At 40.5% G+C, this 13,754-nt stretch overlaps 1 protein-coding gene across 2 annotated transcripts; it reads right to left on the bottom strand.

Annotated features, from left to right (window-relative positions):
* Window positions 1-5,809: 5,809 nt before the first annotated feature.
* LOC115809548 (E3 ubiquitin-protein ligase pellino homolog 2) lies at window positions 5,810-13,083 on the bottom strand. 2 transcript variants are annotated; one of them, XM_030771249.1, is made up of 6 exons: window positions 12,797-13,083; window positions 9,026-9,159; window positions 8,736-8,833; window positions 8,254-8,451; window positions 7,889-8,074; window positions 5,810-6,802 (listed from the first exon to the last, which is right to left on the bottom strand). In XM_030771249.1, exons 1-6 carry the CDS (start codon window positions 12,868-12,870, stop codon window positions 6,203-6,205), a joined length of 1,290 nt encoding a protein of 429 aa, XP_030627109.1. In that variant the 5' UTR covers window positions 12,871-13,083; the 3' UTR covers window positions 5,810-6,202. The 2 variants fall into 2 exon arrangements, with proteins under 2 accessions (XP_030627109.1, XP_030627108.1); XM_030771248.1 differs by having other exon boundaries at window positions 8,736-8,837; window positions 9,030-9,159.
* Window positions 13,084-13,754: the final 671 nt, after the last annotated feature.

Genomic DNA, 13,754 nt, shown 5'->3' with positions numbered 1-13,754 from the left:
ATTAATGTATTTTCACTGAGAAGGACAAAGCTGTTCCAACGGTCCCCATTCTCCCCCAACAAGGCGACTCTCCGCAGCGTAACCTGCGGTGACTGCTCTCTCACATAGCAAAAAAGAGAAGTAAGCCAAATAAGTAACCCCGTTTTCTCCAAGTGGTTTGTCGCATTAGCCCGTCTCATCCTTGTGAGGCATATTTAGCTTGGCTCCAGTCGATTCCTTTCATCTTCTACCCGATTTGTAATTCATCTGTAAATATTACATTGCCCCCGGGAGCAGTAGAAGTAAACGGCGTCTGACTGGATGAGGTGAGTCCAGTTGTCGATGTCGTTAGCAATCTGCCGTCCCACCCTCCCCGATCCAATTTGAGACGTTACGGTCTCTCAGGCCGTTCCTCTCGCAGTCGGGGGAACCAACCGTAAGATTTGATGTTGCATGCCTCAGGCTTTGAGCTGCTCTAAATAAAGATTACAGGTTGATTCCACCAATCAGCTTTCGTTTTTATCCGCCGATCAATTATTACATAATTAGATGATTACACCGCTGGTTGGCTCGCTTGCTCTGACACCGAACATTTCCTTTTAACAGATTCTAATTCATAATCCTATCCCTAGTGTCCTGTTTATTGTGTACCAAACTCTGCCTGGTCTTGACTTTGTTTCTGGATTGAGATCTGTAATCAATTACACCTGCACTTGCATCTAGCCTCACTTCTGCTTCATGACAAATGTAATGACAAATTGTATTTTGTAACAGTAAGAAGTAACAGTAATGTAGTAACTGTAATTATAGTGAGTATAATGAGTGTTCTCCTCATTACTATTAGGCCCAATGTTGTTATTTCAGAATTATGTAATACATTTTATTCCTTTGTTATCAAGCTAGTAAAGTTGTCAAGTACTCTCCCCTATGATTTAATCCCAAATGGTTTATTTAGAAACGCTCTTTAAAACTAGCTGGGCTAATGAAAATTTCAAGGTATTGTTGATCAAAAAAATTACATGTATCTGCATTAGTAAAAAGATGTGTATCAGCACAAAACATTTATGGACATATCCTCTACAGACCACCACCAACAACAAGTTAAACTGTCATGGAGCAAAATATTGAAACGCAGACCACTGTTCTCCTTCTTTCTGTTTACTCACACACTCAGTCCATACTGTTATCACTATTGTCTTTGTGCTGTTATAGTCCTTTCTTTCTCTTTTTCTTTCTTTCTTTCTTTCTTTCTGTATTCTCTCTGATAAACTGTACCTTCTTATATCCTTTCCTTTCATTGCAGTAACTAATCCATTGTTTCAACAAATCCATTGTTTAAAGATTTCAACCCTAAAGCGACCTAAAGTGTACATAGCAAGACATATAGCTTATCAGAACGTCGGCAACGCACAACTTGCATTAATATTTGATTAGCTACACCAGACAAAACGGGCCAAAATTAACTGTGTTTGATCTTCAGTGAATTTATATTCAGTCTGATCAATTAGAAAGGGCTGTATCTCCAAGTCATATATAGGAAACATTTAATGACCTATATGTGTACTAATATTGATAAAATTCAAAGGTATCCAGAAAAAAGACATTTAAATCTCATTGAACCATTCAGATAATAACTAATTACATTTTTATCAAAAGTATTTACCCAATAATACAGCCGTGTGATTTGTTTACATCATTTTTACCAAAACACTAATAAACATTTTTTGTTGTATGGGATTTGTTATTAAAAATACAATGTTCTCTTATGCTTCTTCTTATTAATGCCTCCCATTTTATGTCCAAATTCCATTTGTAAAAATGATTGTTATTCAGTTTTTCTTTTTTAAAAGATAAAGGACCCTCTAGAAACATGCTTGACCTCAAGACAAGCACTTTTTGAAGTTAATAATAGAGAAAAGCAGTACTACATGGCAGTAATCCATTGCAGTTCAGTTAAGGTAATGCTCTTCAGCACCATTATTAAATTAGTGAGCTGGTGTGAGTCATTTCACAATTCATTAACCAAACCAATATTGTAATAATTGGCAAGAACTCTATCAGCCAATTGGCTTGCTGCATTCTTAATTTAGGGGAAAGAGAGAGAGAGAGAGAGAGAGAGAGCACATCGTTAAGAAAAGGCTGTTATGATTAATAGATCTTTACAACAGATTAAAAGGTGGACCATTAAACTGCTGGTTTCATATTAGTGCTTGCAAGTGCATCCACATACACACACACACAAGAAAAAATTGAAAAAGCTGACGAATGAGCTTGTGGGTCATCCTCACTGAATGTTATCACTGTTGGTGAGTGGTGTGACCAAATAAATGTATAGTTTACAGTTAATGTCCTGCTTTGCTCTAATCCTCTACTCATGACCATAGAGCACTTTGCTTAATGAATTATACTACATCATACATGGGCATATACAGAAACTTTTTATATGAGATATGCTGAAGCCTGATGCTGTTGGCTCAACAAACAGATATTTTAAGGACCGACATGGACACACACACAAAAAAAGAAAATTCAGCATATTTCGTCAGCATATTTTGGCAGACTGTTTCAAAAACTAACAAGTGTCTTCCTATGCATCCTCATAATCTGTACAATGCTGATGCTATTGTCATCTTGTGAAAGTTTGTTCACAGTCAATGATATAAACACGTGACTCTTTCAAGGAGTTGTCCTTAGTCTTTTGATACAGATCAATCCTGCCTCCATCCATGGTCCGTTTTTTTAGTTTTTTAATTTAGAAGAACCTCGTCTCCACTGCAAGCTAATTACAGATATCACATATACCCCCCCCCCGAATAGTGCTTTCTTCTAAGTGACATGTACTATGCATCTCCTGCAGTCATTTGATCCACAATCATTTTTGAGAAAAGAAGGGAAAACAAGCTGAATATAAGAGAGGTGTTTGATTTATTGTTTGATGGTGGTACTTAAAATGTAAGACATCTGAACAAAATCAGAAAAAAAACAGAACACTTTTCATAATGTATTTTGGGCAATACTTTCTTTATTGACTAGTGATTGTCAGTGTACTCTTGAGTATGCACATTTCTGCTAGTGTTTTCAGTGTAAATGTGTGCAGCCCGTGCTTGGTCTCTGGAGCGAAAGTAAAACTAAATCGACAGTGCTATGGTCAAGACCCTCTAAAACTGGAAACAACGTTCTGCTGTTATCAACAGCTAATAAAAATGTTATCGATATTCTAAGCTTAAACCCAGTGTTCAGTTGTCCAAATAGAACGGGCCCATACTAGAGACAGTGTAACAGATCTCTGGTCTTATTAATGTCTTCACCATTCTTGGTCATAAATATCATCCTTCCTTTGTTCCATTTAAACAGAGACTCCTCATCAACTCATTGATTCTAATACCTGAAAATGGTGGCTAACAGAAACAAACCTGATAGACTCTGATGGTTTCAAAATCATCTTATAAATCCATGACCACACATTTTAAGGGAAACACTGAATCAGATGCGGTTAAACTGCACATCTTAAATAGACCCTGTATTGAGAAACCAGAGTAGAAGGGAATGTGATTTCGGACATACTGGCACACAATCATCTAGCCCTGTCAGCAGCGTGTACGGAGGTACAAAACCAGGAGAAAACTGTAAACTTTGACTTTGAGCAAACCTGAGCTTTCCAACAATCAGTCAGCACAGGGAAATGGAAATGCTGGACCCCCACAGCAGACTCACAATGAGGACCCAACAGCTGTTACTGTGGCATTGTACGGAAAACGTGTAAAATGTTGTAGCACTACAAAAAAATCCCCCCCGCTGCACCTCAGTACTGAACACAGGGCACTGGAACTTTTTCCTTATTTAGGCCATTAACCACCAGGCTCTGTGCAATGGAGCTCAGTGTCGGTGAGGTGAAATCAGCATCGCGGTAAGAAATGGGTTTCTTCATAGACAAAAAAACAAAATAGTCTGTCAAACATTTTTATGACTTCTACACAAGAGAAATAAAGAATGCATACTACTACTGGCACCTGTCTTAATGAAACCATACAACTTCTTTTCAACAGAATTAGAAAACATAACCACCAGACCATATTTACATGATAAACTAACACACTGACTGACTATTAGTAGTTTGTTTCTGTAACTTGAGTGAGTAGAAATCTGAAAGCTGAGGTCTGTTGTACTAGGTGTGAGGTAAAATAGAGCTACTTTTGTAAACTCATTAATCTGCCTGCAATAACCAGCCCGGCAGAGTGTCCAGTTTTATTATGTCGCTAAGTGTCTAATTTAGGGCAACGTGTGTGCGTTTCTCTGCGTGTCTGTGCGTTTGTATGTGTGTGTGTGTATGCATATGTGTGTGTGTGCTCAAGTGAGGATTTTAACCGGTGGAGGTATGCTCTCGTGTCATCATACACTATTATTTAGACAATCAAAACCTTTGTATGAGTGCAGTGACGGTCATATATAAATATAGAGGAATCACATCATATGAACAATAGCACCAGAGAAAACGGAGATCCTAGCTACCGTACTCATATGAATGTACATTCATTAGACTGCTAAATGTGTCTGGAGAGAGAAGGAATTCACGTGGTATGGTATCAGGGAATGTGACACAGTGTGGCATCTGTAACCATCAGTGGGTTATCCAGAATTCAAATTATACTAACATACATCATATATATATATTTATATATGTATATTTATACACCCACACACAGTCACACACACACACACACACACACACAGACACTCAACCACACAAACCATATAATGCTATATGCAAAACATTTTCATATATAAAAAAATCTGACCTACGGTCAAAGTTTAGTAATACAATAATCATCTAGAAAAATATGACATCTTGACTCTTTCAACTATCATAACTACTGCAGCTACAACTTTAACTATCAGTTAAACGCTAAAAAAACACAAAACGAACCAAAACAAACAAAACAAACAAACAAACAAACCCATTACAAGATAGAATAAAAAAAGGGAAATGAGGAGAGCTACATAATGACCTGGTTGAGGCCGTCACTGATGGTCACGTGTAGCCATGCTCTGTTTGAGTTGTAGGCTGGTAGTCCATGGCTTAAACCACTGCATCGCTCAGTAAGGCTTCAGCCTCACGCTGAGCTGTTTTATTGCTTCAGAGGTGTGTTATAAGGAAGTGTGTTCTTGCTAGTGTGTGTGTGTGTGTATTTGTGTGTGTTGACTGGGAGAGATCTCCCTGGTGAGAGAGGATCGGAGGTGGCCATGGATGGACAAACAGAGAGTAAGGAGCAGGTGTTTTTAGTGTATGCCCTGCATCTGTCCTAGCCAATCAAATCAAACCAAAACAAATCAAATCATGTAATATCCAAGCCAAGCAAATCAAATCAATGGGGGTATGGCACCTTTAAGAACATCATTAAAATCTTCATCACTGAGTCATTAAATACTAGATATTGGTCAAGACTTTTAGTCAATATAGTCACTTTAAAGCATAGAAGACAGAGGTTTGCCTCTGTGTGTGTGTGTGTGTGTGTGTGTGAGTGTGAGAGAGAGAGAGAGAGAGAGAGAGAGAGAGAGTGTCTCTTCCCAAAAAACACTTCAGATGAGCAGAACTAGAACTCTACACTACCAACTTTTAAGGTAAAAGATTACAAAAGAAGACAGACACTTCCCCTCAACAATGTACATGGACTCCTGACCCATTGGCACTGTTTCTATTTTTGGGCCCTTCTCTATAAGCAAAGAGAATGGAGAGAGGAGAGATGTTAGATATCACCCTGGCTATACACAAGTTAGACTCGTAAACTTGCCTAACAGCATAATTTAACTGTTCAATATTATCTTAAGCAAACAATCTATTTTCAGTTTCTCTTCTGTTCCAATTTGTGGTAAGTCTCTTAATCTTTCATTCTGCTTGCTTGCTTGCATTTGTATTATACTAAACATGTTCTGTGCATTATCACCGTGATCATCGTTGGATCATTACAGTTCATTCTAAGCATGTCCATGTATTTGTGTTTGGTAAGAGACAGCTTCTCCAAAGAGTAAAACTTCTAGAGTTTTGAGGACTGATAATACTGTAGCTTTCTTGGCTCAAACACTGAAGTATTCAGTACACACACAGACAGACAGACAAACAGACACACACACACACGCTCACGTAATCAGCCTTTGAGTAAAGGTTTGACGTCAGTACAGCCTCTGGAGGAAAAACCCCACCTCCTCTCCATCTATGGCCACCCACTCAGTCTATTGGTCCTTGGAAAATGAGGCGAACCCAACCCGGGGTCCCACTCAGAGGTGCAGAGCAAAAGGGACAGGCAGGGCGGAAGGTGTGCGTTCCATGGGGCAGCGATGTTTCTGCCCAGTACTTGACTGTCCTCTCCGAGCACACGTGACCGCAGGGCACAAACGCGTGAGTGGGAGTGCCCGCGTCCACGTAGAACGCCGGCTCACAGCCCAGCCACAGGGGGACGTACGGACCCACAGACCGGCACAGGGGGCACTCCCTGCGCCCGCCCGAGCTCCCGCTGGCCCCCTCCTGTCGGTCCCGGTGGCGTTCGGGGCGTTGGCCCCAGTCGTGTCTGCCGTGGACGTGCCCGCAGGCGAGGTACGCCCAGGGCTGGCGCTCTTCTAAACTGTGGCTGCGTGGCAGACTGGGGAATGCCAGCGTGCTCAGGCCAACGGGACACTGGGGACGGGCGGCGTTCAGCTCCAGACGCAGGGCGTCAAGGTGACGCAGGGTGGGCGCTTGCAGCAAACCCTCAGCCGTACGCCACAGCAGCGTGGCACCACACAGGTCCACCAGAGAGCCGTCCTGCAGGGCACTGCTCTCCCCACGAGCCTGTCAACACACCCAACGCAACATAAATACCACAGAACCACATGTACAGGTATGATTCAAGTAAAATGACAAAGAACTGTGAAAGCAGTTAAGTTCTGCCTTAACAGAATATTTTGAGGTAACTGGCACCCTGAATTGTAGCTCTCTGTTGCTGTCACAGTTCATTAATGTAAGAAACACATTTAGAAATGAGAAGAGTGATAAGAGTTATGAATCCAGAGAGACTGAAACGGGGTAAAATTTGTAGTTTCACAAAAAGGAGCATGGTTGATAAGGGGATGGATCTGTACTTGAGTGCAAATATCATAAGATTGTGTTAGCAGTTTAAACAAAACATTGTTTCTTGAACAATGTATTATCATGTGAATCACCCTATTGCTACAAAACCCACACAATACACACCCACATACAACAACGCATACAAACACTCATTTATATTCTCCACCCAAGCATAAAAGTGAGCGATATATTATCAGTCTCTGTGCCACTATCAACATTCACATCAGTGCTGCATTCACTTATACTTCACATACTGTACATATACTGCACACACACGCACACGCACGCACACACGCACGCACACACACACGCACACAAAAACACATGCACGCACACACAAACACACGCGCACAGACACACAAACACACGCGCACACACACATAAGCGCACACACACTCACACTTAAACATTCAGTCTTTAAAAGTGCCTGCACATGCATAATTAGGTCTCTGAGTCAGTACGTCTGTCATAGTGTCAGTTTTATCTAAGTGAAATCTGCTGATGACAGTCTTCAGCAGTCTCTCAGTTTGGGATGGGTAAATATGATGTTTACAATGTTAATGCTACTGAGATCATTTACAGCATTGTTTTTGGTGCAAAGTCACACTTCAGTGTTGACACATTACAGCCTTATGTTCCTATGTTCATTCCTATTCAGGCAAACAGATTTAGTTACTGGGATGTAAGTGGTCGTTCAGAGTATATGGACGCGTTCTTGAGAAAGAAAATAAATATTCTGGACCTTCACACCTGCGTAGTTGTTGCTAGACATACTGCAGTGTGTCAGCAACATATACTGATACTAACCAGCTGTCCACGGATGGGGCCAGACCTGGTCTCCCTCAGAGTGTACACATCCCCACACACAGAGATCTCCCTCCACGTGCCTTGTTTGGACTCTTCTGGGAAGCCTTGAGGGTGCATCACCAGCACCCCATTGGTAGTGAGCCCGTCCATGTGACCATCTGGATTCTTCCATTTGGTTGCTTTTTCCTAAAAGGGGGGAAAAAAACGAGGAAAAATGATCTAAACAAACAAATTACTTGGTGCATCAGCAAAAGAGGTTCACAAGTATATAAATAAAATGAGGTAAGCGTCTGTGATCATTCAGCTCGACTTCTGCAGAGGCACAGGCAATGCACAGACGGTCTCAGTCTCGTTTTAGGACGCACCCCGAGGAAGATGTTTTTGGAGGAGTCGAAGCCAGCTGCATAGATGCGAGCGGTGTAGGGGGGGTTGCGTTGACAGACCAGCCTGCAGGCGAAGCGGGAAATGGTGCTGGGGGAGGAAGACGAGTGTTCACTTTCTTTTGACCCTCCTGCTGTGTCTGTCACCACAAAGTCAATGGGGCTCTCGGTGGAGCGACCGATCTGGGGCAGAAGACCACATTCTTTAACAGAGAAAACAGAGAGAGAGAAAACGCTTCCTTCCAAAATGTTAAATACACTATCTTAACCTCTGTTACTTAATGACTACACCTGTAATTATGGAATTACATTCATTTAAACCCCCTGTATTTTCTCTGGGGCTGTCCAGTTGTGTTCCCTAAGTGTTAATCTCAGAAAACTTGGCTGAAGTTATCATCGTTCTCTTAAAATGACTGCCTTGATATTGTCATTCTTTGTTATAGCTGTAAACAACACTATTTACACACTTGGAACATATCAGTGTCCTCATCATGGCAATATTCCACCACCACCGTCTGGTTTCTGGACAGAGTGAAGGAGATACTATGCTGCCCCCGGCTGTTCACTGCCTGAAAAACACCAACAAATCCTCCGCTTCAATATGACATGGTAGTTCTGGGGTCTTGAAAATACACACATTTTTAAAAAGCATACATTCAGACATGCTGATGATAGTCTGGCAACAATATAAGCTAAACTTAAACTTTGCTCCATACTGCTTGAATGGTCCTGCCAAACTGAGGAAACACACACACACACACCTTGCTGTCCTGTGGGTTGCTAAGGATGTGGACAGTACTGGGTTTGACTCCATTAGCCTTGGCTCTTCTGTACAGGGCAAAACGACTCTTCTTACGACCCCGGTCTCCGCCAGGGAGAGAGCCATTATACCTGGACAACAGCAGGAGAAAAAAACATAACACACACAATCCCTAAACAAAAGGTAAGGGTTATTCAACCACTTCAGCCATTTCACTCAACTCCAGGAACTACCTGGGAATAAGTTCATGTGTTGTTATGCTGTGGAGAAAATCTTACAAATCAAATCTTATTGGAGAGCGGGCATAAATTGAAGAGTCAGACTATACTCCAATGAGGGAACCGGATGTGGAGCAATGTCTATCTCTATTTAACTTTACACAAGGTCTGTATGTCACATACACTGTTAAAGAGCTGTTGTTAAATTGTCTTTTACAATCACTGGGCATTTTTCATGGTATATTTTAAAAGTGTGACGCATCTCTGTTCTGGGTGACGTAGGGATAGATTAGGGATAGATCAAATCAAAGAGCTTTTCTGGAAAAAAACAAAACAAAAAAATAAAACAGATTCTCATTGGATACTTATGTCTCCCTGAGCCTGTGATGTAAGATGTTTCACACAACCTCTGCATATTTTTGAAGCAATACCATGTGAAATGCACTATCATTAATGGTAACAGTGATTATAGGCTTACTCTACTTGTCAGATGTGTGGCTACGAGCCAATGACAGACGTGCATAACATTACCTAACTGGCTACAAGCCAATGACATCCATGTGTTAAATACCTAATTGTTTCCACTGGGCTACTGTTCTGGATGCCTCCTTTATAAGTGGGATGTACACACATTAGATTACCAGCCAGTCAGGAGTCTGGTCAGTCTACACAACGTCTTCGAGTGCGCTAGTGTTCGTGACACAGATCAGGTCTAGTTATGGATTTAATTTCTCTCTTAATGTACTCACCACCAAAAATCTCTTTAGTCCTAAACTAGGCTGAGTCTGCATTTTCAAAATCATCCCCAAGAGTTTTGCACATACCCTATTTTAAACTATTAAAATATTCACTGCCCTTATTAAAAACTTTTCCCACAAATCTGTGACGTCCACTGCTTTCGGAATAAATACTGTAAAATTATACCCCCTGGCAGAAATAATAGCCACTACATGGTCTACAAACATCATGACTATCCAAGTCTCTTTTGGTGTCTGAAAACATAAGACCAACCTTTCTTCATCCTATTACTGATCATTTTATCGACCAACAGAATCTTTAGGATATAATTAAATGTGTCATTAAGAAGCTTTTGCATTTTGCTCTCTTATCAGCTTGGAAGGGATAGGAATACTTTTTTTTAAATGATCTGCAAGTGGAAATTAGAGCATCAGAGAATGTTCAAAAACAAAACTTAATGGTAGGGCCAACATGCCTTGCTATACTGCCCGATGCAGTATCTTTATCAAAGGCCGAGCATATTCTCTACTGCACAGTGTGCAAAGTGCAATGGAGGATAATCCAATCATTACTACATATCTCACCTGGATGTTGAGCAGGCATACAACAGGTTTTTAGCTGGGCTATATGTGGGCAGTTTTATTCTGTCCACAAATTTTGGCTTTGGTTCAAATCTTATTTCAATTATAAAACACTTCACCCATAGATTATGCTTTAACTACCAAAAAAATACCCCCCTTCCCCACTTCAGTTAAAGAAAGGCACACATACTTGACACTCCAATTGACTGAGAGAAGGCACTTGTCACAGCTGCCATCTTTTGTCTATTTTAGCTCATCTATCGCTGGAGCCATTCAGGCTGCCAGGCAAATAGCTTAATAGCTTCAATAAGTACGCACAGCCATAGTCATTGCAAATTTATTTGCAGGATGACTTTGCATTAAAGGATATAGCAGGATATGCAATAAATTTGTCAGAATCCACAATAATATCTCTGTAAGACCAAAGTTGACAATCTTCAACCAGTTATTACTCTAAAGAATGAATTCATTTAATGGGCATAACTATAATTCTACTGTTCTCTTACCAAATGTAATCTTCTGAGCCCATTCTTACATTTTTTGTTTTGGGGACTGAGATGTTATAAAATGTTTATGTAAGTCTATGAAAACTCAGTATTGAAAGATCTAGGCCTACTTATGACTAAGGACAAAACTGACCGCTGACTACCCTAACTGGATCATAATTCAAACCTACGTCTTAGTCTAAAACAATGAAAGGCATTATTAATAGATTTCACCGCAGTAGAAATTCACTGCTCACTGTTCACAGTGTGTTTGTGCAATCACGGAGAACTTACTTACAAAAAATAGCCCCTCTCCAGAGCTGTCTATGAAAAGGCCTCAGATCTACTCATTTTAATACGAGGCCAATTCCACAGGTCAGCAGTGCAAACTGCTGCTATCTGACATCGCTGATATTGTTTAGAGATAATGCGTAAAATAATGCCATTTGTTGTTTTTATTTGACTATTTATTAGCTTAGGGAACTTCCCTGTCTCCAATCGCCAAATAGCATGAGATCTTCGGGGAAACCGCAACTACATTTGTGCTGCTGCGGTAACAAAATGACAGGTTGTACAGACAACCATTTTAGTGGAGGTGTTGAACATGCAGACACTGTATTGACTCTCTGATACGTGTGCCATTCCTACATATGTGCTCTTGAGTTGCTTGAGTCAGCTTTGTAAGAAAAAAAAAAGTCTGCCTGGTTTGCAGGGAATACTGGTGCAGCAGTGATGACTGTGTCCATGGTGGTCAATGTGCCAGTTCAGCATTGCACAGTCAGGCAACACAAAGAGAGATGCAGCAGAACCTGCCTCCCCAAACACACACACAATACACACACACACACACACACACAATGAAATATTCAAATTCCTTTTCCTCTCCTGAGCTTTCATGCTGACCTACCAAAGTGAAGACTGTTGCTAAGTGAAATATAGCTGGTGAATCACCCATACAAGAGCATGACAGTCCATCAACATGATGATGGGCACATGTGCATATGTTTCATAAAACCTGGCATCTAAAAAGGAAAAGAACTGACCGGCATCATCTGAATGAACAGCACCATTACACTGAGATTACCCAGTTGGCTATTCCACCGTTCTAATCTAGCCAGGGAATGCAGATTAGCTGCTGATTACCACTTCAACCCAGACACACATGTACTGCTACACATGGTCAAGGCTATCTGGCAGGTAAACCGGCACACAACGCAAGGCATGCCGGGGGGTGGATGAGGCTTTCAGAACGAATTATACTTTAATACCTCTCTAGAACATAAACGGAGACAGCATTAGTCCTAAACTAAATCTTTAAAAAATCATGAACGGACAGAAGGCGCACAGAAGAACCCAGGAACTGCAATATGCTGCATGATAGTAGCCTGCCACTGGGCTGTGTTAATTTTACACTATTACTCACACATGAGCTTAGAGATCTGGTGTAGCATGGACTGTGATGTGGAGTGAAATGACGTGAAGTTAGACATATTATTACGTTTCATACTTGTACTATGAAAATGGAGGGAAAATCATATTGATTAATTACAATGTGAGGAAACTACAAAATTACGTGTCATTAATAAACAAATATCACGACACGAGAAACATCACGCCAGGGAGCAATGAGGACACTTTAAGTAGGTAGCTACACACTGCTTCATGTACAGCTACACTCCAGTCTTCCTCCACTTACTACAACCAGTTTAACGTCACCTTATTTCATCGAATCATATCCATACTCACCCAAGTATGACCAATTCGCCGTACTTCACCGGATCTTTAGAGTGGGCATGTTCGTCCTGGTTCGGAGACAACATGGGACTGGGAACCGTCGCTTTAGTTCGCTTTCCACAGCAATCCTTACACACGACAAGACCAACCTTTCTCTCAAGTAACTTGAATTGGCCTCTGTTGCAATGTGACTTAAAAGCGTTCAATTAAAAAGCAAATTACACCAAATTACTACTGGTTGATTTCTCTTGGTGCATTTCTTGGCTTTGAACAACTGAACGAGATAAAATTCGAGACAGATAATTCGGGACCAGTTCCCACTCAGCAGCAGAGGATAAAAAAACACTTTACAGTGTAGCAGTTCATACTATAATTGAAGGGGGTGAGTAGGAATTTGATTCAAACCATATGCCCACGTTTAATTTTATATGTTACCACTGGTAAATTTATTCGTTCATGTACAACAGTTATACATATATAGCCCGTGATAACGGAGGTTAACGACTGTTTCATTTCGTATTTTTTTTGTAGTTTTGTCGTACGCACCCCTCTCATTGCCACTGAATGAAATCTTCTAGACGCGAGCTTGACTATGACCATTACGTCAGTTTAGAACACTAAGGAAGCCGTCGAAGATAGAGTTAATATAATAAGCATAGAATTAAATAAAAGAAATCATTTCGCCATATGATATCGTACGACTTATTTCTTCATGGTCGCCGTAAAGTGCCTTTTTGAAATTATTATTATTATTTAAAAAAAATCTAGTCGTGTGCCTAATTTCAAATTGCTTTGAGAGTGCTCATTTACTGGAAATGAAATGATGGCTAAATATTAAAATAATAATTTTAATAACAATCATTTTTATCTTGCTGGAGAGATATATATGTATGTGTCTTATTTAAAGGTTAAAACAATTAAAATCAAAATCAAACCGAATCAGATCATTTTCTGATGCATCAGCTAATAT

The sequence above is a fragment of the Chanos chanos genome, chromosome 4 (assembly GCF_902362185.1).
Source record: "Chanos chanos chromosome 4, fChaCha1.1, whole genome shotgun sequence".
Lineage (NCBI taxonomy): Eukaryota > Metazoa > Chordata > Actinopteri > Gonorynchiformes > Chanidae > Chanos > Chanos chanos.
Note: the sequence above shows the minus strand (reverse complement) of the source record. Positions and strands in the feature narration are given on the sequence as shown.